The 27,366-nt window shown below is 40.5% G+C and overlaps 2 protein-coding genes across 6 annotated transcripts in view; one reads left to right on the plus strand and one right to left on the minus strand.

The window, feature by feature from the left end:
• The window catches only part of pak1ip1 (PAK1 interacting protein 1), a 71,108-nt gene extending 50,171 nt beyond the window's left edge, over positions 1-20,937 (minus strand). The window contains exons 1-3 of the mRNA XM_087978677.1: positions 20,786-20,937; positions 14,086-14,248; positions 6,283-6,403 (exon numbers count right to left, since the gene is read on the minus strand). Of these exons, the coding sequence (XP_087834803.1) occupies positions 6,283-6,403; positions 14,086-14,248; positions 20,786-20,881 (380 nt within the window). The 5' untranslated portion in view covers positions 20,882-20,937. The remainder of the gene's footprint in view (positions 1-6,282; positions 6,404-14,085; positions 14,249-20,785) is intronic.
• A 109-nt stretch (positions 20,938-21,046) lies between these two features.
• trnau1apb (tRNA selenocysteine 1 associated protein 1b) overlaps positions 21,047-27,366 on the plus strand; it is a 67,772-nt gene continuing 61,452 nt past the window's right edge. Inside the window, exon 1 of one of the 5 annotated variants that reach the window (XM_087978679.1) lies at positions 21,047-21,232. In XM_087978679.1, the coding sequence (XP_087834805.1) occupies positions 21,209-21,232 (24 nt within the window). In that variant the 5' untranslated portion in view covers positions 21,047-21,208. Of the gene's footprint in view, positions 21,233-21,921; positions 21,941-27,366 lie in introns of those variants that run through there. The other 4 variants (XM_087978681.1, XM_043675385.2, XM_043675384.2 and 1 more) reach the window with 4 other exon arrangements.

The raw sequence follows: 27,366 nt of genomic DNA on the forward strand, positions 1-27,366 counted from the left end.
GTTGGACGCAAAGGCAGTGAGTGATGAGTATTGGTGTTCTTCTTATTTCAGATGTTGTATTTGGTTGTTTAATAATGGCTCATACAAAGTGTTTCCTGGGGACAAAATAAGTCACTTTGGGAGACTTACACGAAGTGAGCAAGGCAAGGTTTTGGAACTGGCAAACAAACTAGAGCTGGGGTTGCTTGTGTCTGTTAGGGAAGGGAAGATAATTTTGCAATCATTTAGCATTTACAATTGCCAGGAATGCCATATTTGAAAAAGGCTAAAATTCAATTGAAAATAAAGCAGTTTTAACATGAAAATGAAATGAAACAGTTTGAATTGCAATTAAAAGTAGAAGAAAGGGAGAAAGAGAGTGTTTTTGAACTTCAGAGTGGGAACTGAAAACTCAAAGTTGACGTAAAATGCTTAGGTAGAGGTGAAATATAGGAGTAGTGATGAGGACAGTGATGTAGAGCAATCCCATCATAGTCAAACGTCTGGTGGGGATCTATTTAAATATGCCCAAACGTTGCCTAGGTTCAACAAGAGTAATGTAGAAAGCTTTTTAATTTCATTTGAGAATGTGGCTAAATAAATGAAGTGGCCGGAGACCACGTGGGTATTGCTGATCCAAACAAAGTCGGTAGTTAGAGCTTGTGAGGATTTGCATCACTATCAGAGGAAGTATCTGGAGAGCATAACAAGGTGAAAAATGCCATCTTAAGTGCATATGAGCTCGTACCAAAAATTTACAGACAACATGTCAGGAATCGAAGGAGGGAACCTAGTCAAATGTACACGGAGTTTGAAAGGATCAAACAAAGTAATTTTGATAGGTGGATAAGGACATTGAAAATAGATCAGACATACAACTCTCTTAGAGAGACTGTTATTTTGGAGGAGTTCAAAAATTCACTTCCTGAAGTAGTGAGAACTCATGTGGAACAGCACAAAGTTAAGACTGCATGACAGCAGAAATGGCAGGTGATTATGAGTTGGTTCATTACTCAAGATTTGGCTTCTGACTTCAATTTCAATCTATGACGGATAGACACTGGGGATAAGAGAAATGCTCAGGTGATAAGAGAAAAGGAGATCTCATTGACGATAGCAAAAATCATTTACCACAGGGCAAAAAGGAAACCCAAGAGAGGGAAACAGAAGTTAAAAAAAAAGCTCAAGTGTTTTCACTGTATTAAAGTAGTGTTGGTGTCACAGCGTTGGTGATTTAGATAACACTGGAAAAACAGATGTGGGAAAACAGGATAAGCCAATGTGTTTTGTTAAAGTGGTAAAGGAAAGCACAATGGAAGCTAAAAAGCTGCAAAAGAATGTATAAACTGGTCAGGGATTGGTTGGAAAGAAAATGCCAGATCTCTTAAAAGAATTTACTTGCATGGGTAAGGTTTACTCATATATGCCAGGAGCAGCAGGCAAACAAACTAAGAGTTTAACAGATACAGGAGCAAAGTCAATCTTTGAAATGAGGAGATGTGCAATTGAGGAGGAGCATTGCCAGAAAAGTTGGTAATATGTGGAATTCATGATAAGAGCAGTGTTCCGTTATATAAAGTGAGGTTGAAAAGTCTGATGAAAACTGGTGGTAGACGTAATGAAGAAACTCTCTGTGCCAGCATTACAGTTTATCCTTGGTAATGATATAGCTGGACCACAGTTGGGAGTGATGCCTGAGAGATTGAAAAAATCTACGCAGGCAAAAATCAGGCAACTGAAGTGTTAGAGGAACAGTATCCTGGGCTTAAAACAGAGCAAGAAATCAACAGGAAGTTGAAGTTCAATGATAATAAACTATGTTTGATCAAATGGTCGACAAGAAACAAGAACATGTGCAAGGTGAAGTAGACACTTTTAGTTCAGAGAAATTAGCCAAATCACAACAAAAAGATGAAAAGCTAAAGCAATTGCTTCATAAACCATACGCAGAAGTAGAATCTGCATGTATCCCAAAATGTTACTATCTTAAAAATGGCTCCATGATGAGGAAATAGAGACCATCACATATATATTCAGGCAGATGAGAAAGAGGCAGATGCTCATCAAATTGCATTACTGGTGAATTACAGAAAGGCTTAGGATAAAGGAATTTCACTTATGCTTTTTGCAATTAGGGATGCATCTCACAAATCAACTAAATTCAGTCAATTTCAATTAAGTCTTTGGACAGGTGGTGGGAGGTTCACTCAAATGAATTACAGAGAAATTGGTTAGTCAGGGTTCAGAGACCACACATTTGGATTAAGTGTCAAATTTTAGGGAAAGATTGAATAGAATGGGTAAGTTGGCTAGTCAGCATGTAAAAGTAGCACAGCATGTGATGGAACAGGAAGCAGGCAAAAATAAATCAAAACGCATAATTTTGCTACAGGGGATAAAGTGTTAGTGTTACTCCCAATGGTAATTGAGCCTTTGAAGGCAAGGTTTGGTGGACCACACAAAATCGAAAGGAGAATGAGTAGGGTAAATTATTTGATAAGAATGCCAGGTCGAAGGAAATCTCGGAGTGTCATGTAGTTATGCTCAAAAGGTATTTTGATAGGGAAGGAAAGCAAAAGAAGAATGTGATACTGGGTAGACCACAAAGTGAATAACCAAATCTAGATGATTCTGAATTGGACATTCCTCAAACTAAATTGGACAATAAGGAACTTCTCAAAATTTGGTATAAATTATTGAGTTACCTTCCAGAACAAAACTGAAATGACCTGAAAGAGTTACTTCAATCACATGGGGAGATATAGGGGATAAGCTTGGAAGTACAGATCTAATTATGCATGATGCAATTAAAGAAAATGCTGTTCCAAATAAACTATCTTAGAGACTTAACTCTCAAAGTGTCATAGGTTCAAAAAAAGATTGATTCTATAGTTTGTGAGCATGCAGTCAAAGTGAGTTGCAGCAAATGGAGCTCACCAATAGTAATGGTGCTAAAATCAGATGGAATCCAACAATTACATGTGGACTATTGAAAAGTCAATGCAGTTACAAAATCAGAAACATCTCCGATTCCATGTTTGGAAGACTGTATTGAGACAAGCAACTTATATTTCTAAGTTTGACTTGTTCAAAGGAATCTGACAGGTATCTTTAACTAAGTGATAGCAAAGAAATTTTGGCTTTTGGTGATGCTGAATGGACTGGCTGAGTTTAAAATCATGCCATTTGTTGATATTTAGTCACACCTGGAAGGAATGTTTGGAGTATCTATTGTAATTTTCAACTGACTATGGAAAGCAGGCTTGCTGATAAACCTAAGAGTGAGTTCACAAAAGCACATGGCACTTTCTTGGGCCATGTCATTGGACTTGGAAAGATGGCGACATGGGATGCGAAAATAAACGTGATTGGGGAATTTCCTATATCATAAATGAGGAGGGAAGTACTATGATTCCTGGGGCTCAGCTTGTACTGAATTTTAGCAGTGTGGTTGCTCCATTGATTGACTTGTTGAAGAAATGCAGAAAATGTCAATGGATGGATGTCAGAAAACATTTGATCGCTTGAAACCTATGTTAACCACTGCTGCAGTGTTAGCCATACCTAATTATGCAAAGCCATTCAAGATAGCTATCGATGCCAGTTGGTGTTGTACTTTTACTAGAGGATGATGAGAAGTTAGAAAGACTTTTTTTTGCTTTAACAAACCAGCTTTATGATACATTGTGCAAATTGGGTTTTTTATTTATATGAAGACAGACACAATTCTTCATTTCAATTAACTAATTAGAATAACAAGCATGTTCTATTTGACCACTGGACAAAGGCTTATTCCCAGATACTGTACACATAAAGTCAGATCTTGGACTCTAATAAGGTATGATTTTATACTTCTGCAGATTCTCCATTCCTAACCACAAAGTCAATACAGCTGATTTTGAATGATTGAAAGAATATTAACTGACACTTTCTTCAATGCAAAAATAATCAGTTCCCATCTGTGGTTTTAATAATAATTATGATAATAGTAAACCTAGTCCAGCATCAGTAGCAAATGTCTACACAATATATAATCTACTTTCAAGTCGTCTCAGGGAATTAATTGCTACCCCAATACAACTAGAAAGTAAGTCTGAACATTTTATAAATATATTGAATTGAAGTGTTTCCTTCTGAACCACACTCAGATGCTGCATATAAATCCGTAAGAACATAGGAATTGGATTAGGCTATTCTGCTTCATGAAACTATTTCACTACCAAGTAATAAGAACATGACTGTTCTGCATTACAACTCCTTTTATCTCTACTTTCCCACTGGTTATCATTGCTCAATAACAATCTACAGTGCTGTGTGAAGTCCAGTTTGAAACAGCACTGCTGTGAAAGAATACTTAATCCAGGGAATTTGATCACAAGGGACTAGGTGCTATTTAGGTCTTTAACTTTAAAAAAAATGTTGACTGTGTGAAAGAGCAGGAGATAGCTAGATCCGAGAACTAAAATGTGGAGCAGGCATATCAGTGATTAACTTACAGCAGCAACTGTTGCAGATCTGGGTGAAGACTGAGCACGGTGAGCAAAGCAATGAAGTTAGGGGAGAACCTTTAGCAAAATCACGAACAACTAAAGCACCATATGGAATTCCACTATAATGCTGTTTCAACCAAGAAGAGAATTGATTGGTTAATAACTAGTGAGTATATCTAGTTAAGAGGCGAGAAAAGAAGTACGGTAGAACCCCAACCTCTGAATACACATTCTGTGCCACATGGATAGCACAGCTGCAAGGAGTGGGGTGGCACAGAAAGCATGTTACAGTAGGTTTTTTTTGAGAGTGGGGGCAGGGAGGTTTTTGCGGGAACCCTGGAAAGAAAATTGTATCTGTGATTGCAGGTGTAGCTCCAGCACATTGTATTGCCTTACTTATGTCAGGATCAAGGATATGACTGGTTAGAAGAACAGTCAGAGATCATGGTCCATATTGCCAATAACAGAGAAATATCAGTAAGATCCTGAAGGCAGAAAAAAGATTAGGCCTTACCAGGAGCACAAGAGGAGGCATACAATGCAGGTATGGTGCTTAAGTAATTATTATCATTTTCACAAAAAAAAGAAACAATAATTTACACAATACAATTGGGGAGAAGTGTGAAATTAGATTCATTCAACAGTGAGAAGGCAAGTATTAATGATTTTAAAAGGGCAATAAAAAATGTAGGCTGTTAAGGGATGCTAGAGAAGTAGTTTAGGCTCTAACCATCATTTTCCAATCCTCCATAGTGGCAAAGGTGGTTCCAGATGACTAAAGGACAAATAAACTTCTACTACCATTTATAAATGACACAGTTGTTACAGGCAAGTTAGCCCTTGACATCAAGGCAACATTGGAGCTCATATGGAGTCATGGAACTCTAGCAAAACGTGACCCACTGATTGGATCAAATCTATCACAAAGGAATGTAATTGAAGCTTAGAGATCAATCAAATGTGAACTGGGGTACATAACTGCAAATGTTCCTCAGGGTCCATGCCAGAGGTCAAACCATCCTGAACTATTTCATCAATTCTTTCCCACTTCAGACATTGAAGCAGTCTTGGAAAACTGCTCACCTTCCTTGCACTTTAATTTTTAAGATCACATCCAGCATTCTGGCTTTATTCATCACAACTTTGCAAGGTTCTCTTCCTTGAAGAACACATTATAAAATATTCATTTGGTACTTCTACTGTACCTTCTACCTTCATGAACTCATCTCCATTTTTGTCCCTAGTTAGTTCTGTTGCCTCATACTCATCCAGAGTCTAACCCTGGACTTTCTTTAAATTTAAGTCACTAATCTCTTTTTTTTCTCTTGTTTTATAATCTAATGTGCCTTTTTCACTTGTCCTCTGCATTTGCATATTCAGCCTTTTAATTTTGTTAGTAGACAGGCAGGAAGCTGGAAGATCACAACAAGCCAGACTGTGTCCTGAAGGAGGATTACACCCAAAACATCAATTTCTACACTTCCTGATGCTGCCTGGTTGGCTGTGTTCTTTCAGCCTCTGCCTACTTTGGATTCCAAAATCAGCAGGTTTTTTGTCTCTAACCTTTTAATTTTGTTACTCAGTTTTGGGGCTCTGGTTTTGTTTTTCATTACTTTTCCAAATGAGAAATGCATTTTGATTGCACCAGAATACTGGAAATCTTTAAAATACTGGAATTGGACTGTTACTTGAGCTCGTATTTTGATATCTACTAGTCATACTTCACTATAATTTGAAATTTGATGAATATCGCTTCCAGTCACACACATTTTAAGAAAATTTACTAGCGCCAAATTGCATGAATGGTTCTTACTTATGAGCTCGAATAGTCTTCAGGCAGACCCATCTTTTAATGTCCCACACACAGATAAGTCCATCTTCTGCTCCACTGAGCAAGTGTGTATTTCCATAGAATTCAAGGCAGGTTATTGTACCTTCAGAAAATGTAGGTCAAGATTAGATTAACAATAAAAAAAGCATATACAAACCAGAGATCACTTATTAAAAGCAGATAGTGTATATAGGCATGTAAAAGTTGATCTCATGTAAAAGTCGACCCTCTATTTTGGCCAAAAACTTTGTATTTTCCATTTATATCATGTAAAAGGTGACCCTACTATATTGCAGTACAAACCACGTTTATAAAGAAAACCATGTTTCCCTTAACCCACTTAAAATCACATTCATTCATTCACACTCTAGTTATCGCTCTTTGTTTTCTATAACTTTCCTCTATTCATTCATAACTCTACTTATAAGCACTTGGTTTACTATAGCACATTTCAGTTCATTCATTCATTCGTTTAGACCAGAACTAATTTTTGTACCAGTATGTATAAATAAAAGTTACTACCAGTAATCCATTCTCAAAACTAGTATCTGTGCAATAGTCAACCCCATAAATTTAACTTTCAGGAATAGTCTAAAACATTCAACTTTTACACAAGTATATACAATATTCAATATCAACAGCAATGATTGCATGTCATTACTCTCAATACTTTCCAAAAACATTTATAATACCCCTTGCAATCTTAGTTCTCTGCCAAATGTGGAGCTGAATTCTGTAGATTCTGTAAAATCCCTAGCTTGTGCACAGTTACTTGGTCACATGTAGAGGTTTAAGAGAAGAAGAAGAGGTTTTAAGTTCCCCCAAAATCCTTCGCTTATAAAATAAAAAGTGTTTAAATGTACAGCATGCATCTTCACCAGGAAGATGTCAAAATCCATTCCTCTGCTCTCAATAAATCCATTTAATCGAAAATCAGAGATAGTGAAGTTTGGATAGGGTTGAGTTAATACATTTTGAGCAACAGGCAGGGGCATTAGAAACAAACAGATCAATCCACAACTAATCCCTTCACTCACCTCCCAAAATTTTCTTATTAAGAGCGACTCAAAGTTTTCAGTCATCTGTTCTGAATAAAGGGTCACTGGACCCAAAACATTAACTCTGATTTCTCTCCACAAATGCTGCCAGACCTGCTGAGATTTTCCAGCAATTTCTGTTTTCCTTTCTTGCATTCATTGGCTCACCCTCATACAATTACTACTGCTATGATCTTGCATTTAACGTCTCACCCTGAGTGTAGAACTGCCAATTCTTTGTAGAATAGAATCAGGACAGAAGGTGGCCATTCAGCTCTTTAGTTCCCTTGGATTTTCTACAAGAGAAATTCAGCTAGTCCCACACTCATTCTTTCTCCACAGCTCTGCAAGTTTTTCCCTCTTCAGATAACAACTGACTCAGCATCCAACCAACCAACCAGTGTATTCTACAGCACATCTGTATGTTGGTGAAAAGGTTTGGCTTCATGTCAGCATTTGTTCTTTTACAATATAGCTTAAATCAATGTCACCTGCTTTTTGAGTGCCATGCCAAAACAAACAATTTTTCCTGATCTACAAGTAATCTTTGGGAGAAGATTTGTAGCTCGGGTGCTCATTGTTGTGGTTCTGTTCGCCAAGCTGGGAATTTGTGTTGCAGACGTTTCGTCCCCTGTCTAGGTGACATCCTCAGTGCTTGGGAGCCTCCTGTGAAGCGCTTCTGTGATCTTTCCTCCGGCATTTATAGTGATTTGTACCTGCTGCTTCCAGTTGTCAGTTCCAGCTGTCCGCTGCAGTGGCCAGTATATTGGGTCCAGGTCGATGTGCTTATTGATTGAATCTGTGGATGAATGCCATGCCTCTAGGAATTCCCTGGCTGTTCTCTGTTTGGCATGTCCTATAATAATAGTGTTGTCCCAGTTGAACATCTGAGTTTGTCATCTGAGTGTGTGGCTACTAAGGATAACTGGTCATGTCGTTTCGTAGCTAATTGGTGTTCATGGATGTGGACCGTTAGCTGTCTTCCTGTTTGTCCTATGTAGTGTTTTGTACAGTCCTTGCATGGGATTTTGTACACTACATTGGTTTTGCTCATGCTGGGTATCAGGTCCTTCGTCTTGGTGAGTTATTGTTTGAGAGTGGCTGTTGGTTTGTGTGCTGTTATGAGTCCTAGTGGTCGCAGTAGTCTGGCTGTCAGTTCAGAAATGTTTTTGATGTATGGTAGTGTGGCTAGTCTTTTGGGTTGTGGCATGTCCTCGTTCCGTTGTCTTTCTCTTAGGCATCTGTTGATGAAATTACGGGGGTATCCGTTTTTGGCAAATACATTGTATAGGTGTCCTTCTTCCTCTTTTTGCAGTTCTGGTGTGCTGCAGTGTGTTGTGGCCCTTTTGAATAGTGTCTTGATGCAACCTCTTATGTGTGTGTTGGGGTCTAGGAATGGGAGTTGGTTGCCCTTTTCTTCCTCTCTAGTGAATCGGATTCCTGTGAGTGTGGCGTTGATGATCTGGTGTGTGTTCTCTATTTCTGTGTTTTTAATGATTATAAAGGTATCATCTACATATCTGACCCAGAGTTTGGGTTGAATTTGCAGTAAGACTGTTTGTTCTAATTTTGCATTACCGCTTCTGCTATGAGTCCAGAGATGGGTGAGCCCATGGGTGTGCCGTTGATTTGTTCATATATTTGGTTGTTGAATGTGAAGTGTGTTGTGAGGCACAGGTCCAGTAGTTTGAGTATGCAGTCTTTGTTGATAGGTTCCCCGTCTTGTTGTCTGTTCTGTATATCCAGCAGGTTGGCTATTGTTTCTCGGGCCTGAAACCTGAAAGCAACAACACCCCGAGATTCTGTGGACTACCTAAAGTGCACAAACCAAACATCCCACTCAGACCCATAGTATCACTACCAGGGACACCATCACACAAACTGGCTAAAGAACTACAGCAGAAACTGAAACACCTGACCAGTTTCTTTGTGTGGTCATGTCCATGTGCTTTGTGTTTCTTCAAGAGAGTCTCACCCTAGTCTGTCTTCTAGATTGTTCCTTCTAGTGTGTTCTAACTCTGCCCACACTGCTATTTATGTTTAATGATACACAACTCAGTGACATCACCACATGTTACTCAAGAGTGCTGAAGACTTTTCACTAACAGAAAGCACTGTCAACAACCTGTTCATCATTGATCATGCTGGATTTGTCCATTTTACAGACAGGACATACCTGAGTAATTCTACGCATTGCCAGGTGTACGCCAATGTTGTAGGTGTACTACAAAAGCTTGACTAGAAGTGAGGCACAAACAGAGGTCAGAGATCCATTGCCTTTAGTCATTTCTTGATATCATGTGAATGAATAGAATTGGTGGAGGACTAGCATCTGAGACTGGAGATCTCAGGAGGGAACAGAGATGGATCAGAATGCAGAAATCATGCCTTACATTTATTTGAATTCTTTGAGGAAATAACAAGCAGCTAGATAAAGTCTTCATGGTCCCAGAGGACGATAGGGCTGCTCTTTCATGAGAGAGATGACTGTTGGTGGATTAACCTGAAGGTCACTGTTGGGGAGAGGAGTCTTGAGGTCTGTGTTCAACAGAGCTCTTTTACCATACATGCAGGAGAGGCTAGCAAGAGCTCTCTGGCTTTCACGTTGGGCACAGCTACCCTCCTGAGTGTGGCTCAGAGAGGTCTATGACAATGGTTTGCCCAACTGTATATAACAATTTTAAACATTTTGCTTCACAATAAAAAACCTGCAACATTGATGTCATTATTCCTACCAACAACTTCCCCCAATCTATATATCCAAACTTGTGAAACACCTCATCAAAAGGCATCATCATCATCAGGCCGTGGGACCTTAAAATGTACTCCATTAATCTACATTCCAATGTTAATAGTTATACCCTTTTTCAGACACTTCCCTGACTTGCTCATCGCTAAGGACACTTGAATTCTGTTATTCATTGCTATCCTTATCAAATTCTTTACTCAGCTTAATGTTTCCTGCTGTCCTAATCACAGGAAATACAAAAAAATGATAATTCATACTAATTGTGATAAAATTCATAATAAAAATTCTAATAAAAAGTTAGCTATTATACATTAACCACCAGGCTGTGAGCAATTTCTGTTTCACCAAACCTTGGAAGGTCAGGTAAACAATGACCCCTATCTTTCAGCTGCAACTAATAACTCATCCTAATCACCTGCTGTCTTTTAAGATGAAATTTACTGGCCCTACTCTAAATATTTCTACAGTTGCTCTTTTACCGATATGACCATATCTATTCCATTAATTAAACCGAAACTCAATCACTTTTACAGTTCAATAAACTTGTCTGAACTCCCAGGGTTTTAAGACATAATCTCGTCTTTCTTTTAATTTATCATTTGTCTCTGCTATTGTGGGATCATACTTTGCTTTTAGTTCTTGCTGAATTACGAACTTCAGGCTGTCGATTTCCAGACATTTCTTATAGACATCTGCAGCTGTGGTTTCTACAGAATTCCCTGTACATTAATTTGTCAGATCCCTTGTTCAAAATAGAATCCGTTACCTTAGATTTACCTCCTCCTCAAAGCTACCATTGTGCTAACTTATGATTTCATTTTAATGCTTGACCAGGCAAGCTAATTCTGTTATTGCAGCTGAAACTTTCCGCCACGTTTATGCCAGCAGACAGCCATATTGTTCCAACTCTGATGACGGGCTGACCCAACAGTCACCGTAAGTCAGGTGAAGGGGAGACGTTAAAAAGGAGAATCCTTCAGGGTAACCTGAGGCAGCGTAGGAACTGAATTCACACTGCTTGTTTCACTCCGTGATGCAAACCCATCAACCAATCAAGTGAGCTAACTGACTCCAGACAAAAGGGAAAGCAGCCGTGCACTTAATACATTTGGATTTTCTGAAGGTGTTTGACAATGTACTACATGTTAGGCATGATTTCCCCTTCATGAAGCCATGCTGACTCTGCTTAATTATATTATGCATTTCTAAATGATTTCTATAAATCCTTTCTAATAGATTCTAAAATTTTCCCAGTGACAGATGTTAAGTTGATTGGCCTGCATGATGTGTTTTGTGACTCATTCTCTTTGCATATTGTCGTTTTGCAATCCTCTGGGACATTCCAGAATCTAAGAATTATTCTAAGGTATGCCCACTACCTCTGTAGCCACTTTCTTTGATAGTTTTACAGTATTTGAAATCACAAGCTTTCAAAGCACTACTCTTTCATCAGGTGAAGTCACTTGTCATTTCAAATGTGATTCTAAACTTGTGATTTCAAATAAACCTGTTGGATTATAACCTGGTATCATGTGACTTCTGACTTTGTCCACCCCAGTCCAACACCAATGTTTCCACATCATGGTTTCTTTCTATAACAGCTTGGGATACCTGGTTTAGAGAACCTATCAGCTTTTAGGCCGATTCATTTACAGTTATAGTTATTGACATAAAGTTATATGACATGGAAATAGACCCTTCAGTTCAACCAGATATCCTAAACAGATCTAGTCCTATTTGCCAGCATTTGGCCCATATTCCTCTAAACCCTTCTGATTCATGTAACAATCCAAATGCCTTTTAAATGTTGTAACTGTTCCTGCCTCCACCATCTTCTCTGGCAGCTTGTTACACATGCCCCATCCTCTGCATAAAAATTGCTCCTTAGGCTCCTTTTAAATCTTCCCCCTTTCACCGCAAACCTATGCCCTCAAGTTTTGGACTCCTCTATCTGAAGCATTTTTTTTCTAGTGATTATTATTTATTTCCTCACCCAGTTTTGCCCTTTGATTATTTAGCATTTTTGAAATATTATTGATGATTCTCCCATGAAGATGCATTGAATTGAATTTATTGCCACATGTACTGAGGCACAGTGAAAAGCTTTGTCTTGCAATCATCACAGGCAGATCACATAGTTAAGTAGCATAGACAGTAAATAATATAGGTAACAGCGGCAAAATCAAAAATACAGGTCCAGGCAAATGTTGAGAGTTTGAGAGTCCAGTCAGTATTCTAACAACAGTAGGGTAGAAACTGTTGCGAAACCAGCTTATGTTTGTGTTCAGGCTTCTGTACCTTCTCCTCAATGGTAGAGGTTATAGAAAAACATTGCCAGGGTGGGATGGATCTTTAAGAATGCTGGCGGCCTTTCCTTGACAGCAGGTCTGGTAGACAGATTCTATAGATAGGAAGTTGGCCTTTGTGATCGTCCGGGCCAAGTTCACCACGCTCCGTAACCGTCCCTGATCTTGAATGGTACCAGCTAGTGATACATCCAGACAGAATGCTCTCGATGTCACACCTATAAAAGTTGGCAAGGGTATTCGCCGTCATGCCACATTTCCTCAGCTGCCTGAGGAAGAAGAGACATTGTTGGACCTTTCTAATTAGTGCATCCACATGAAGAGTCCAGGAAAGCTTGTTGTGGATGACCACTCCCAGGAGCTTGATACTCTCCACTCATTCCACCTCTGTTCTGTTAATGGTAGAAGGCTTGAGTAACATCCCGCTGAAAGTTCCTTGGTTTTGCTGGCATTGAGAGCAAGGTTGTTCTTAGTGCACCATTTTTAAACATCTACCATCTCCTGTCTGTAGTCTGATTCATCGCCATCTGAGATTCGACTGACTTTGGTGGTGTCAACAGCGAACTTGTAAATGGCATTAGTCTGGTATTTGGCAACGCAGTCATGGGTAAACAGCGAGTACAGTAGGAGGCTGCGTATGTAACCGGGGTGGGGGGGGCTTCAATGTTGAGTGTTAGTGACGATGAAATATCGTCCCCAATCTTCACTGATTGTGGCCTGGAAACTGAGGATCCAGTTGCAGAGAGTGGGGCTTAGTCCGAGATCACTAAGTTTAGTAGTCAGTCTCGAGGGGATAATAGTGTCGAAGGCTGAACTGTAGTCAATGAATAGATTGCTGCAAAATATTTATTCAACACCTTTGCCATTTCTCAGTTCGCATATTATTTTCCCATTCTCATTCTTCAAGGGCCACATTTTCACATTGGCCTTTCTCTTCCTTTTTAACTATATATCTTTAAGTTTCTGTTTTGATATTACTTGCCAGTTTCACCTCAATTTAGTTTCCCTCTTTTTTGGGCATCTTTTGCTGGTTTTAAACATTTTCTCAAAACTCTGGCTTACCACTAATATTCAATACTTTTTTTCTTTTAGACTGGTGCTATCCTTAACTTCCCTGGTCAACCATGGATGGTTTATCCCCTTTCTAGAATCTTTCTAGATATTTTAATCTTGAGAATCGTGACTTATTCTCTAAAAGTCTGCCCTTCTTCTTTAAACACAACTCCTTTTCTGCACAACTCCTTTTCTCAGTTCATTCCGGCCAAATCTGCACTCATTCCTTTGTAATTTTCCTAAAACAGATTTAGTATATTGTTTCTAGCCCAAGGTTCTCATTATTAAACTAAATGCTAAAATGTGACCATGTTAAGGGCCAAGTGCCTCTGGTGTTTTTTGATTTTAGCTTTATCTAATAAACTCTGTCTTGAAGAATCTCTCATTGGCATTATCATGTGAAATTCCAATATTTCATCAGAAATTAAGATCCAAAGACAATCATTATTTTCTACTCCAAGCCTACAGTACAGGTATTTAACAGAAGTACACTCAGGATCCCAGTAATAATTCTCAATAAATCAGAAATTTCTGCTTTCTACACCGCACCGGCAATAATTTTAGTAACCAATTCTTTGAGTTACCTTGGGTTACCCACAAAAGGATCAATATCAAAATGTGAAAGCACATTTTTACTCACCATCATGGTACAATAACGATCCTTGATCGATTTTCTTTTTCATGTTGTATAGCTGAATAGTTTCATCTTTACTGCCTGTTGCCACGTAGCAATCGTTTATAGCCACAGTGGTTAAAGAGGCTGTATGAGCATGATGAGTAAAGTCAGGTTCTGGATTCCAGTTCTAGAAAGTGCAAACAACACAATTTTAGATGGCATTTGTAATTGTATTTATTAAGTTTCAATTGCATGGGACACTTTCAGATGAAAATTCAAGTTATTTTACATGTATATTCACACTCATATTGTGCAAATGGTCTTCCAAAGGCCAAGTGCCTCTTGATCCAGATAAAGTATCCAGATAAAGTTGTACATAATAGACGTTAGCAAAATTGAAGCACATCAGCTGAAGGATAGAGGCAGTTTGGAAACAAAATTGACTAATGCACAAAGAGTTGAGAGTGCTGGCGAATGACTGAGACATGAGAGGGAGTGTGATAGAGTAAGTAGTGTTAGAAAGTTTTAATATACATAACAGTCAATTCTGCTCCAACACGGTAGTTCCATTCTTGTGTAACCACGTGTGAGAAGAAAATCATGTAATAGTAGCACGATTTAAACTAATGGGGCAGGAATCACATTAATAACCACTACACACTTTAAAAGTTCACATTTTAGTCACCATGCGTTTGAGTAAAGTCAAATTTGTCTTTTGCGTTCTAGCAAATTTGTATTAATGAAACTCATGTTCTAGCAGAATGACCTGTACTGGCCAAGTACAAGGAATATAAGGAACAATTCGAAAGCTTTCAGATAATGCATAACTGGAAACAACAGTAATCAATGAGTAGGATAGTAATAGATTCAGGAAACCAAAAACAAACTGACAAAATGATCCACACACAGCATTTAAAATTTTGTACCTTGGTTGTGATACATTTGACGAAATTATTATGATCTGGAATACACTGCCTCAAAACGTACAATAGAACTTTGAAACAGGGCATTGAATGGGTGAAAAGTGCAGGGCTGAGGAGAAACAGCACAGTTGTGAGACAAATGGATTTCGGAAAGGCCTTAACAGGTCCGATAGTGGGAAACTAATAAAGATGTTAAAAGCTCATGGGGTCCAGGGCAACTTGGCAAGATGGATCGAATATTTGCTGCGTGACGGTGGTGGGTGAGAGAGAGAGAGAGAGAGAGAGAGAGAGAGAGAGAGAGAGAGAGAGAGAGAGAGAGAGAGAGAGAGAGAGAGAGAGAAAAAGAGAGAGAGAGAAAGAGATGAATGGTGTTTATGTTATTGCATCCATTGTGCAGTGGCATTCCACAGGGATCAGTGTTCAGTCACTCATTGTTTGTGATATTCATATATGATGTAGATGAGATTGCAGGAGGGATGAAAACTAAATTTGTAGATGACAAAAAGATTGGCCTGGATTGCCGGCAGTAAGGATACAGGAGGATAAAGATAGATTGGTCAGACGGGCAGATCAATGGCAGATAGAAGTTAACCCTGACAAATGTGAGTAATGCATTTTGGATAAAGGAACAAGAAAAGAGACTATTCAATGAATGTAAAGATACGAGAAAACTCAGGATACTTGGAGTGCTTATTCACAAATTCTTAAATGTGGCAGGACAGGTTAATAGGGTAGTTCAGGCAGCATATGGCTTGCTTGCTTTTGTCAGTCTTGGCATAGATTATAAGAACAGAAGATCACATTGGAGCTGGATAGGACTTTGTCGGCTACAGCTGAAACACTGCGCACACGATAGGAAGGATGTCGCTGCACTGGAAGGGGCGCAAAGAAAATTCAACAGGATATTGCATGAGATGGAGTATTTCAGCTATGAAAAATGACTAATTAAGCTCAAGTTGTTTGCTTGGGAGGAGAGAAGGTTGATAGAGGTGTATAAAATGATGAGGAGCATTGACAGTTGAATAGAAAGCAGTTGTTAATTTTTGTTGAAAGTTCAATAATAAGGGGTTCTAATGTTGAAGGTATGGAGGAGATTGGAGGAAAAACCTTTTCACCCAGAATTGGAGGAGGTCTGGAATGTTAGTTGAGATGGGAAATTGCACAGCCTCTAATGAAGTACTTAAATATGCCCTTGAAGAGTTATAGGATGCTATGGGTCTGGTGCAGGAAAATGCATGTGGTATAGGCAGTAGTAAATCTTTTGAAGTACAGATGGGACAAAGAATCTTACAGTACAGAAGGGGCCCTATGAGCCACTCAAAAGAGATGGCACACTATAAGCTAAATCATCACATATATAAACCAGTTGGAAGAAAAAGGCCGCAATATTAAAACAAAAAGCAAGCAGTAAATTGATGAGGTTTGTGATCCTGTGCCTATTTTTTTTGATGAATGTTATTTATGCATCAATCTAAAATATAATTTAAGTAGAGACTCAATCAAAAGAGGTTACCTACTTCAGCCTGTTACTTTGTTGTTAATTCAGCTGTTGAGGTAATTTAAACGTAGTACAAACAGTGCTCACAACTGTTAACGGTTAAATATGCAAATTAGTAAACCACTCCCTCCTCCAGAAGCTGTGATGCTCATTGTTTCTTGCTATTTGACACATTATGAAACAAATGGAATACAGTAGTGTGACGTTATTGCATTCACTGGTATGTACATGCTAAACTCAGTAGATTAGTTAGGATTTGTCTGATCCAGAGTAAGTACCCTTTTACCAGTCTTCATTACTACTAAACAACCTGTCTGACAGTGAATGCGTTAGTAGGCACAGACCCATTCTTTCAGATTTTAATTGGTGAGTAAATAAAATGAAATTTTATTGACTTGAAGAAGGGAGATAAAAGAAACAAGGAAAAAATATTAAAATACTTCAGGTTAAGAAAAATTAAACACACTACTTGAACAATTCTTTGCACGTTTCAACTCTTTCTTAATCCAATATTTCTTGACAGGCTTAATTTGTTATTATTATATCCGATTTGAAATTGAACGTGTACTAAAACTGAAACAAACTGATTACATAAAGGTTGGAGGTGTCGTCGATAGTATAGAGGGCTACTGCAGGCTGCAGCGCGACAGACAGGATACAAAGCTGGGCTGAGAAATGGCAGATGGAGCTCAACCTGGATAAATGTGAAGTGATGCATTTTGGAAGGTCGAACTCAAATGCTGAATATAGGATTAAAAACAGGATTCTTGGCAGTGTGCAGGAACAGAGGGATCTGGGTGTGCAAGGTCATAGATCCCTCAAAGTTGCCACCCAAGTGGATAGCTGAAAATGTGTTGCTGGAAATGCGCAGCAGGTCAGGCAGCATCTAGGGAACAGGAGAATCGACGTTTCGGGCATAAGCCCTTCTTCAGGAATCCCTTATGCCCGAAACGTCGATTCTCCTGTTCCCTAGATGCTGCCTGACCTGTTGCGCTTTTCCAGCAACACATTTTCAGCTCTGATCTCCAGCATCTGCAGACCTCACTTTCTCCTCACCCAAGTGGATAGGGTTGTTAAGAAAGCATATGGTGTTTTGGCTTTCATTAACAGGGGGATCGAGTTTAAGAGCCTTGAGGTTTTGCTGCAGCTATACAAGTCCCTGGTGAGACCACACTTGGAATATTGTGTCCAGTTCTGGTCGCCCTACTATACGAAAGATACAGAGGCTTTGGAGAGGGTGCAAAGAAGATTTACCAGGATGCTGCCTGGACTGGAGGGCTTGCCTTATGAAGAAAGGTTGAATAAGCTCTGACTTTTCTCTCTGGAGAGAAGGAGGAAGAGAGGAGACCTGATCGAGGTGTACAAAATAATAAGAGGAATAGATAGAGTCAATAGCCAGAGACTTTTCCCCAGGGACGAGACTGGTACAAGAAGTCATAGTTTGAAGATATTAGGAGGAAGGTATAAAGGAGACGTCAGAGGTGGATTCTTTACGCAAAGAGTTGTGAATGCATGGAATGCATTGCCAGCTGTGGTGCTGGAAGCAGAGTCAGTGGGGACATTTAAGCGACTGCTGGACATGCACATGGATAGCAGTAAGTTGAGGGGTGCATAGGTTAAATTACTATATTTTACATTAGGATTAAATCTCGGCACAACATCATGGGCCAAAGGGCCTGTTGTGTGCTGTACTTTTCTATGTTCTAACTATTTTGAAACATTTACTTCTTTCTTGCTAAGTTAAAACTCAAACACCAGGTTATAGTCCAACACTTTTAGTGGGAAGCACTAGCTTTCGGAGCACTTAGCAAATTTTGAGAAGATTTGTAGCTCAGATTGAGGTTCTGGATGTAGGTTTGCTCACTGAGCTGGAAGGTTCATTTCCAGATGTTTCGTCACCATACTAGGTAACATCTTCAGTGGGCCTCAGGCGAAGTACTGTATATGATTCCTGCTTTCTATTTATATGTTTGGGTTTCTTCGGGTTGGTGTTGTCATTTCCTGTGGTGATGTAATTTTCTGTTTTTCCCCCTCTCAGGGGGTGGTAGATGGGGTCCAACTCGATATGTTTGTTGATACAGTTCCAGTTGGAATATAATGCTTCTAGGAAGTCTCGTGTGTCTCTGTTTGATCTGTCCTAAGATGGATACGCAGAATCTGACTGACAGTCCAGATTCCCAAGCAATGGTCCATTTGTTAACTTTAATGTTAAAAGTCACACAACACCAGGTTTTAGTCCAACAAATTTGTTTGGAAGTACTAGCTTTCAGAGTGCTGCTCCTTAATCAGCTAAGTACTGGGGCAGGATTATAAGTCACAGGATTTATAGCAAAAGATCACAGTGCCATTCAATTAAAACAATATATTGAACTAACTTAGATTGCTGTTAAGTCTTTTGTCTTTTTAGAATAGGTTACAAGTTTCTATTCATTAATATATAAACCCCAGCTACATTCTTGAGATAACTTAAGGTTTTATAAGAAAAAATGAATTAAAGAAAATGTATTCAAGGTATGAGGTTAGAGTCTGTCTGTATCCCAATCTTGAGTCAGACTGGTTCTGTTTCCAAAGTAGGAATTTATAAAATGTTCAATGGAGTGACTGCCTGAAGATTGGTGCTTTTTGAGCAAAAATAGAATATATCTGCAAATACAATTCTGCAATTGCAAATTCACCCCATAGATGTGTGTGTGGTGTGTTATATATACGCACGTGCATGCAGGGGGGGTGTTGGAGCAGATGAGAGAGAGTGTGAGAGTGTGAAAGAGTGCATTTTTGCATGTGTGTGTGCTTGGTAGAGTGTGTGCGTGAATGTGCAGGAGTATAAGCCTGTGAGAGGGTGTGTGAGTGGGTTTGAGTGTGAGGGCTGCATATGAGTGAGGCCATCCTCATGGGTACCAAACCTGGCTATCAGCCTCTGCTCGGCCACTCTGCGTTGTTGCATATCCCGAAGTTCGCCTTGGAGGATGGTCACCCGATCTCTGATCTTCTGTTTATGCAACAACACGTTGCATAAATACACACACACACCTTTAATATGTTGTCTGAGCTAAGATGTTATCTTTTCTTATTTGCTAAAAATTGCAAGGGAGGAGCGGAGGACTGCTGGGAAGGTGAGTATAACAGTTTAAAATACTTACCTCAGGCATCGGGCCTCAATTTGCCGAGAGATGCAAGGGAGGAGTAAAGGACTGCAGGGAAGAGGAGTAAAAAACATATTTTTTAAACAGAACGGCAAGGAGAGAGGGTGGAGAGAAACGATGGCTGCCAGGTCACTCCTCAGATGCAGGATAAGGATAGCTGGGTTACAGTCAGAGGGAGGAAAGGGAACCAACAGATAGAGCAGGGATTAATCCTCAACACAACATGGTGGGCCAAAGGGCCTGCCCTATGTTGTACTTTTCTATGTCCTATGTTCTAAGACCTTGAGTTATCAAGAATATAACTTAAAAGAAGTTTTGGGATTTACATACTAATGAAACAAAACCTGCAACCCATTCTAAAAGATGAAAGACTTCAACAGCAATTTAAGTTTGTTCAATATTTCATTTTCATTGCATGACACTGTGATCTTTTGCAATATGATCCTAGTTACCTGATGAAAGAGCAGTGCTCTGAAAGTTAGTACTTCCAAATAAATCTGTTGGGCTTTATCTACCCCAGTCTAACACCAGCACCTCCACATCATGGTTAATTTTAAATGACCATCCAAATAGATAAGATTCCCTACTGTGTGGAAACAGGCCCTTTGGCGTAACAAGTCTACACCAACACTCTGAGGAGTAACCTACCCAGACCCATTCCCCTACCTTTACTCCTGACTAATGTACCTCACACTTTGGACAACTTAGCATGGCCAATTCACCTGACCTGCACATCTTTGGATTGTGGAAAGAAACTGGAATACTCGGAGGAAACCCACGCAGACACTGGGAGAATGTGCAAACTCCAAACAGACAGGCACCCGGGGCTGGAATCACTGAGCCACCGTGCCGCCCATATAATAGATCAAGCATCCTAATGGTTCTCAAATCATTTGAATCTGCTACTGGCCTTTGAAAATATAGCCTTTTAGAATTAACAAAATGTCGTTAACTTAGAAGAATGATTCAGGAATAAATCCATGTTTTTCTGCATAGGTCTAAGGGGTTGCTCCCTCTCTCTCCAAAAGGCATCCAAGAAGATCGGCTTCAGAAGCTGAACTACATGATAGGGGTCTTGCGGCACAGAACCATCAGGTAAACCCTAACACTGTTCTTAGCCACAGAGTCCGCCTCTGCATAAGCGACAGATCCATTCTTACCTGCCCAGGCTTTTTTATCCGATAACCGAAAATAATCTGCTCGTAGCAACCACCAATCAACACCAACTCAGAATCAGTCCCAGTCTCAACATCCATCTCTCTCGCCTTTCTCGCAGCTCGTGGGAAAGGTCCTACAACGTTTCTTCGGCGCAGTCGAATTACGTCAATGGATGCCCAATTCCACTTGCTGATCCTGATGGAAATTATTTAAAATGTTCTTGGTTGTGTAACTGCTCAGCCTGCTGTCAATGTCGGGCACACGGCGTGATAAGCAAAGTTACTTCTCCTCCGAGTTGATTATGAGGAAGTAAAAATCGGGCTTCGCTCCGGCGTTTGGAGAGGACAGAATAACGAACGTGGACGATTCTTTTGATCGGATGTGCGGCGGGATTGAAGACACTTCGGGAACAGGCGCATGGGGGCATGGCCACCCTGTGGATGGGCGACGTGAGTGTTATTGCCTTTCTAAAAAAAAGTGACACAGTTAAAAGACACTATTGTATGCATACTTTATGATTCACTTTCTTCCACCACCAGGAAAATACCCATGTGGCCAATTGAAGATTAACATTCCCCCTTTTAGGGGAATGCTGTTAACATTCGGAGCAATTAGGGAGAGAAGGAAGCGACCAACTCAAATGGAGTTGGAGGGAGAAATACAAGCATTCTAACCCCGCAGTGCCTGCCTCTCTCTAAAGGCATTGATGGTCACGGAATGCTCCTTCTCCACGAACACCTGGGCAGGAACGTAACCGGGGAAGAGGGGCAGGCAGTCGACAGAGATGACCCCATCCACGGCTTGCTGCCTGGATCTGTTTATTGTCAGCCTGACCAGGCCCAGGAGTCTTAACAGTCCGCTCCCTTCTGCACCAGGTGCCCAAAGCTCAGGAGCTTGGGGCTGATGTGCAACCAAAAAAACAACAAAGTTTTTCGAAAAAAAAAACTAAAAAGAGAGTGCAAACGCTCTCAACCAATACATACGTGGTCCTTGGGCACCACAGTACCATAAAATAAAAAGGTGAACTGGGAGTCTGTGAATCCACAATCTGTGGTTATAAGGGACTTCTGTGTGCAACACATCCAACCAGGTCCCTGATGGAAAGAGGGAGGACTCACTCACTCACTCCATTGGGGATCCCAACTGCCCACTGACAAGTAAGTATGCTAAGGCTTATTTGGATAGCGGATGTAAGAGTCAAGGTCGATGGTGTGCAGCAGCAGCTGTACAAGAACTCCCCAAATGACATGCAACACATACTAAGGAGGTGGCTCGGGTTGTAGGGTGCAGGCTCCTGAGGGAGGTTCAGGACTTTTGAGCCATTGTGAAATTCTGTCTGCATAGACAAGATTCCACTGCTCACTTGAGGATCCTCTAAACAGAGCATAATGTCAGGTCCAGTCACTGGCATTTTCAGGTGTTAGATGGCATTGGCTGTGAGTTGGATGTCCACTGCTGCTCTGCTTTCAAATTCTTGCAACAACATTCAGCTCAAACCTCCGCCACCCAACTTAGGTCACCCCCATGGCCACAGCCCACCCCCCTGCAGCAACTCGAAGCAGCGATGGTGAAGGTGCAGATTCCTGAGCAATGTGTCCGTGACAATAGCTGCTAGTTCTGATGGCAGGAAGTCCCAGCGTGAGTCAGTCATGTTCCAGATGTTGATCAGGTCTTGATAGAAGACAGGCAGCATTCTAAGAGTGACTTGCAGACCCTCGCAGTCAATAAACAGGAGCTTTGTGTCGTAGTTGAGGTTGCCCACTCAGCTGAAAAAAATATGTGCACCATCTGGGAAGGGTCTTTAAATTCTCTCTTCCACAAAAGGTGATGCATGCAAAGTCTTTGAATAGTCTTTGAAAGGTAGATGGATTCATGATTAGCAAGAAGGGGAAATGTTGTGGATAAGCAGGAATATGGAGTAATCAGCAATGTTCTTATGAAAGCAGATTCGAGGACAGCATGGCCTCCATCTATATCTCATTCATGTGTTATATTTCTACATGGGATGTGTACGTCACTGGCTAGAAGAGCGTTTATTGCCTATCCATAATTGGTCGCGAGAAAGTAGAAATGAGCTATCATCTTGATCTACTGCAATCCATGTGGTGTGGTACACCCACAAAGCTTCTTCCTGAAGAAGGGCTTATGCCTGAAACGTCGATTCTCCTGCTCCTTGGATGCTGCCTGACCTGCTGCGCTTTTCCAGCAACATAGTTTTCAGCTCTGATCTCCAGCATCTGCAGTCCTCACTTTCTTCTTGTTGGTGATGGTCATAGCCTGGCATTTGTGTGGTACGAATGTTACTTGCCACTTGGCAGCCCAAGCCTGGATATTGTGCAGATTTTGTTGCATTTGAACATGGACTGCCTCAGTATCTGAGAAGTCGTGAATGGTGCTGAACATCATGCAATCACCAGCGAACATCCCCAGGTCTGACCTTATGATGGAAGGGATATCATTGATGAAGCAGCTGAAGATGGTTGGGCTGTAGACAGTACCCTGAGGAACTCCTGCAGAAAAGTCCTAGAGCTGAGATGACTACCTTTAACAACCACAGCCATCTTCCCATGTGTCAAGTATGACTCCAACCACTGGAGAGTTTGCCCCCGATACCCATTGATTCCACTTTTGCTAGGGCTCCTTGATGTCTCATTTAGTCAAAGTTAAAAATCGCACAACACCAGGTTATAGTCCAACAGGTTTAATTGGAAGCACTAGCTTTCAGAGCGCTGCTCCTTCATCAGGTCATTGTGAAGTACACAATTGTAAGACACAGAATTTATAGCAAAAGTTTACAGTGGGATGCAACTGAAATTTTACATTGAAAATTACCTTGATTGTTTGTTAAGTCTCTCATCTGTTAGAATGACCATGATAGTTTCACTTCTTTCATATGTGAACAAAGTTTTGTGATTTATTAAAAAGTTATGACACCTAAAAGTAAATAAAAAAAGTAATCAAAGTTTTGTGATTTATTAAAAAGTTACATTCTCAGGTTAACTGTAACAATTGGTGTCAGCGCAGATAAGATGTTAAGATGTTAAAGGTGTTAGCACCCTGTGCTCCCTGTCTGTACCATAATGTTTAGACTGATTCTAATCTAAGAAGTGAGTTAACAGAGTCTTACATGGATTCATGCAGTTTTTGAGCAATGTACAATGTAACTCTGCAAGTACAAATTCACCCCACAAACGTATATGTGTATGTGTGCATGTGAGTTTGTGTGTGTGTGTCCGGTGTGGGGGGTTGTGAGTGTTTGTGAGGCAGAGTGTATATGTGTGTCTGTTAGTGTAAAGTCGCCTAAGCCTATGACACGCACGCGCACACATACTCCTACAGACACACTCACTCACACACTCACACATGCACTGTCTCCCAGACTTAGACCACTTTACACTCACAGACACTCACACACACACACATGTTTGTGAGGTGAATTTGTACTTGCAGAGTTACATTGTACTTTGCTCAAAAACTGCCTGAATCCATGTAGGACTCTGTTAACTCACTTTTTAGATTAGAATCAGTCTAAACATTATGGCACAGATAGGGAACACGGGGGGCTAACACCTTCAACATCTCAACATCTTATCTGCGCTGACACAAATTGTTACAGTTAACCTGAGAATGTAGCTTTTTTTACATATGAAAGAAGTGAAACTATCATGGTCATTCTAACAGATGAGAGACTTAACAAACAATCAAGGTATTTTTCAATGTATAATTTCACTTACATCACATTGTAAACATTTGCTATAAATTCTGTGTCTTACAATTGCGTCCTCCACAATGACCTGATGAAGGAGCAGCGCTCCGAAAACTAGTGCTTCCAAGTAAACCTGTTGGACTATAACCTGGTGTTGCGTGATTTTTAACTTTATACACCCCAGTTCAACACCGACATCTCCAAATCATGGCATTTAGTTGAATGCAGCCTTAATATCAAGGGTTGTCACTCACGCCTCACCTCTAAAATTCAGCTGTTTTGTCCGTGTTTGGACCAAGGCTGTAATGAGCTGTGGAGCTGAGTGGCCCTGGCAGAACCCAAACTGGGCATCTATTGCTGTGCAGGTGCTGCTTGATAATACTTGATAACACCTTCCATCATTTTGATCTTAGGACACAGTTGTAAACCCTTCTGCGAATTAAACCAAACACAGAAAAGTTCACCTTGGCTCATAATCTGTTAAAATATGTGTTACAGGGAACTACCCCAAATTTCACTATTTAAAGAAAAAAATAACAATTTTACTTTTTAACTCAGAAAGTGAACATTAAACAACAACTATTTACAGCACTAAACTTCCTTTCTCTTAAAGCTTTGTTGTTTACCACTTTATACTGATCCAATAAAGCCCCTATTAAATTTACAGTAACTCAAGTTTCAAAACCAGTGTTGATCTTCCTCTATTTGTACATCTCCCTGAGTCATCTTTGGTCTTCACAGATTTTTCATATGAAAAGGCACCTTCGACAGAGTTTTTGGGCAGTCAATCTAACAATGGTAGACTGTGCTCTTTCTCTGCCTAACTGTCCAAAATGTTGGCTTTTTGTACCCCAAACATCGGATTGTCTCATTGGTTCGATGTTGTCAAAACAGTAAACTTCAAAATAGTTTGGTTTTTAGTATTTTGAGATATAATTTAGGCTGGTTAAATTCAAACTGCTGTGAAAGCAACTCGTGTATCTAGGTTACAGCCCAAATGTTACATTTTCAAATAGTCCAGTACACTGTGTCTGCTGGTCTGTCACATGACCAATGCTTGCCAGCTTTTCAGCTGCCACTCTCTCAAAGGTACAGTACATACCTTCAACTTCCTAACATTACTGATGATTGAAAGTAGACTGATGGAGCAGTAATTGGCCTGGTTGGATTTGTCCTGCTTTTTATGTACAGGACATACTTGGGCAATTTTCCACATTGTTGGGTCGATACCAGTGTTGTAACTGTACTGGAACAGCTTGGCTAGAAGAACAGCAAGTTTTGGAGCGCAAGTCTTCAATACAATTGCTGGAATGTTGTCAAGGCCTGTCGCCTTTGCAGTATCCAGTGTCTCCAACCATTTCTTTGTCACATGGAGTGAACAGAATTAGCTAATGCTGGGCACCACTGGAAGACACTGAGATGGATTATTTATTTAGCACTTCTGACTAAAGATTGTTATGAAAGCTTCAGCCTTCTCTTTTGCACCGATTTACTGAGCTCTTCTTTCATTGAGGATGGAGATATTTGTGGAGCCTTCTCCTCCATTGAGTTGTTTAATTGTCCACCACCATTCATGACTGGATGTAGCAGGACTACACAGCTTAGATCCAATCTGTTGGTTGTGGGATTGCTTAGCTCTGTCTATCACTTATGCAAGAAGTCCTGTTTGGTTGCTTCACAAGGTTGACACCTCATCTTCAGGTATGTCTGGTGCTGCTCTTGGCATGCCCTCGTGCACTCCATTAAACAAGGATTGATCCGCTGGCTTGAAGGTAATGGTTGAGTGGGGCAATATGTCACGCCAAGAGGTTATAGATTGTGCAGGAGTACAATTTTGCTGCTGTTGATGGCCAACATGGATGCCCAGTCTTGAGTTGCTAGATGTGATCAAAGCCTGTCCATTTAGTGCGGTAGACTTCCTGGGGTCTGGAGTCAATGTTGAGGACTCCCAGAGCAGCTCCCTCCCAACTGTATGCCACAATGCCACCACTTCTACTGGGTCTGTCCTGCTGGTGAGACAGGACATTTCCAGGAATAGTGATTGAGGGTGAGTTGGAGGTTTGGATTAGGAATTGGCTGGCTGGAAGAAGACAGAGGGTAATAGTTGATGGTAAAGGTTCATCTTGGAGTGCCGTTACTAGCGGTGTTCCGCAAGGATCTGTTTTGGGACCATTGCTGTTTGTCATTTTTATAAATGACCTGGAGGAGGGGCTAGAAGGTTGGGTGAGCAAGTTTGCGGATGATACGAAAGTCGGAGGAGTTGTTGACAGTGAGGAAGGATGTGTCAGGTTACAGCGGGATATAGATAAGCTACAGAACTGGGCAGAAAGGTGGCAAATGGAGTTCAATGTAGCTAAGTGTGAGGTGATTCACTTTGGTAAGAGTAACAAAAAGATGGGGTACTGTGCTAATGGTTGGATACTTGGTAGTGTGGATGAGCAGAGGGATCTTGGTGTCCATGTACACAGATCTCTGAAAGTTGCCACCCAGGTAAATAGTGCGGTGAAGAAGACATATGGCGTACTGGCTTTTATTGGTAGAGGAATTGAGTTCCGGAGTCCTGAAGTCATGATGCAGTTGTATAAGACTCTGGTGCGGCCGCATCTGGAATATTGTGTGCAGTTTTGGTCGCCATACTATAGGAAGGATGTGGAGGCACTGGTACGGGTGCAGAGGAGGATGTTGCCTGGTATGGTAGGAAGATCGTATGAGGAAAGGCTGAGGCACTTGGGGTTGTTTTCATTGGAGAAAAGAAGGTTTGGGGTGACTTGATAGAGGTGTACAAGATGATTAGGGGTTTAGATAGGGTTGACCGTGAGAACCTTTTTCCACGTATGGAGTCAGCTATTACGAGGGGGCATAGCTTTAAATTAAGGG

The sequence above is a fragment of the Chiloscyllium plagiosum genome, unplaced genomic scaffold (genome assembly GCF_037043375.1).
Source record: "Chiloscyllium plagiosum isolate Xiang-an unplaced genomic scaffold, Cpla_swu_hap1 HiC_scaffold_34, whole genome shotgun sequence".
Classification (NCBI taxonomy): domain Eukaryota; kingdom Metazoa; phylum Chordata; class Chondrichthyes; order Orectolobiformes; family Hemiscylliidae; genus Chiloscyllium; species Chiloscyllium plagiosum.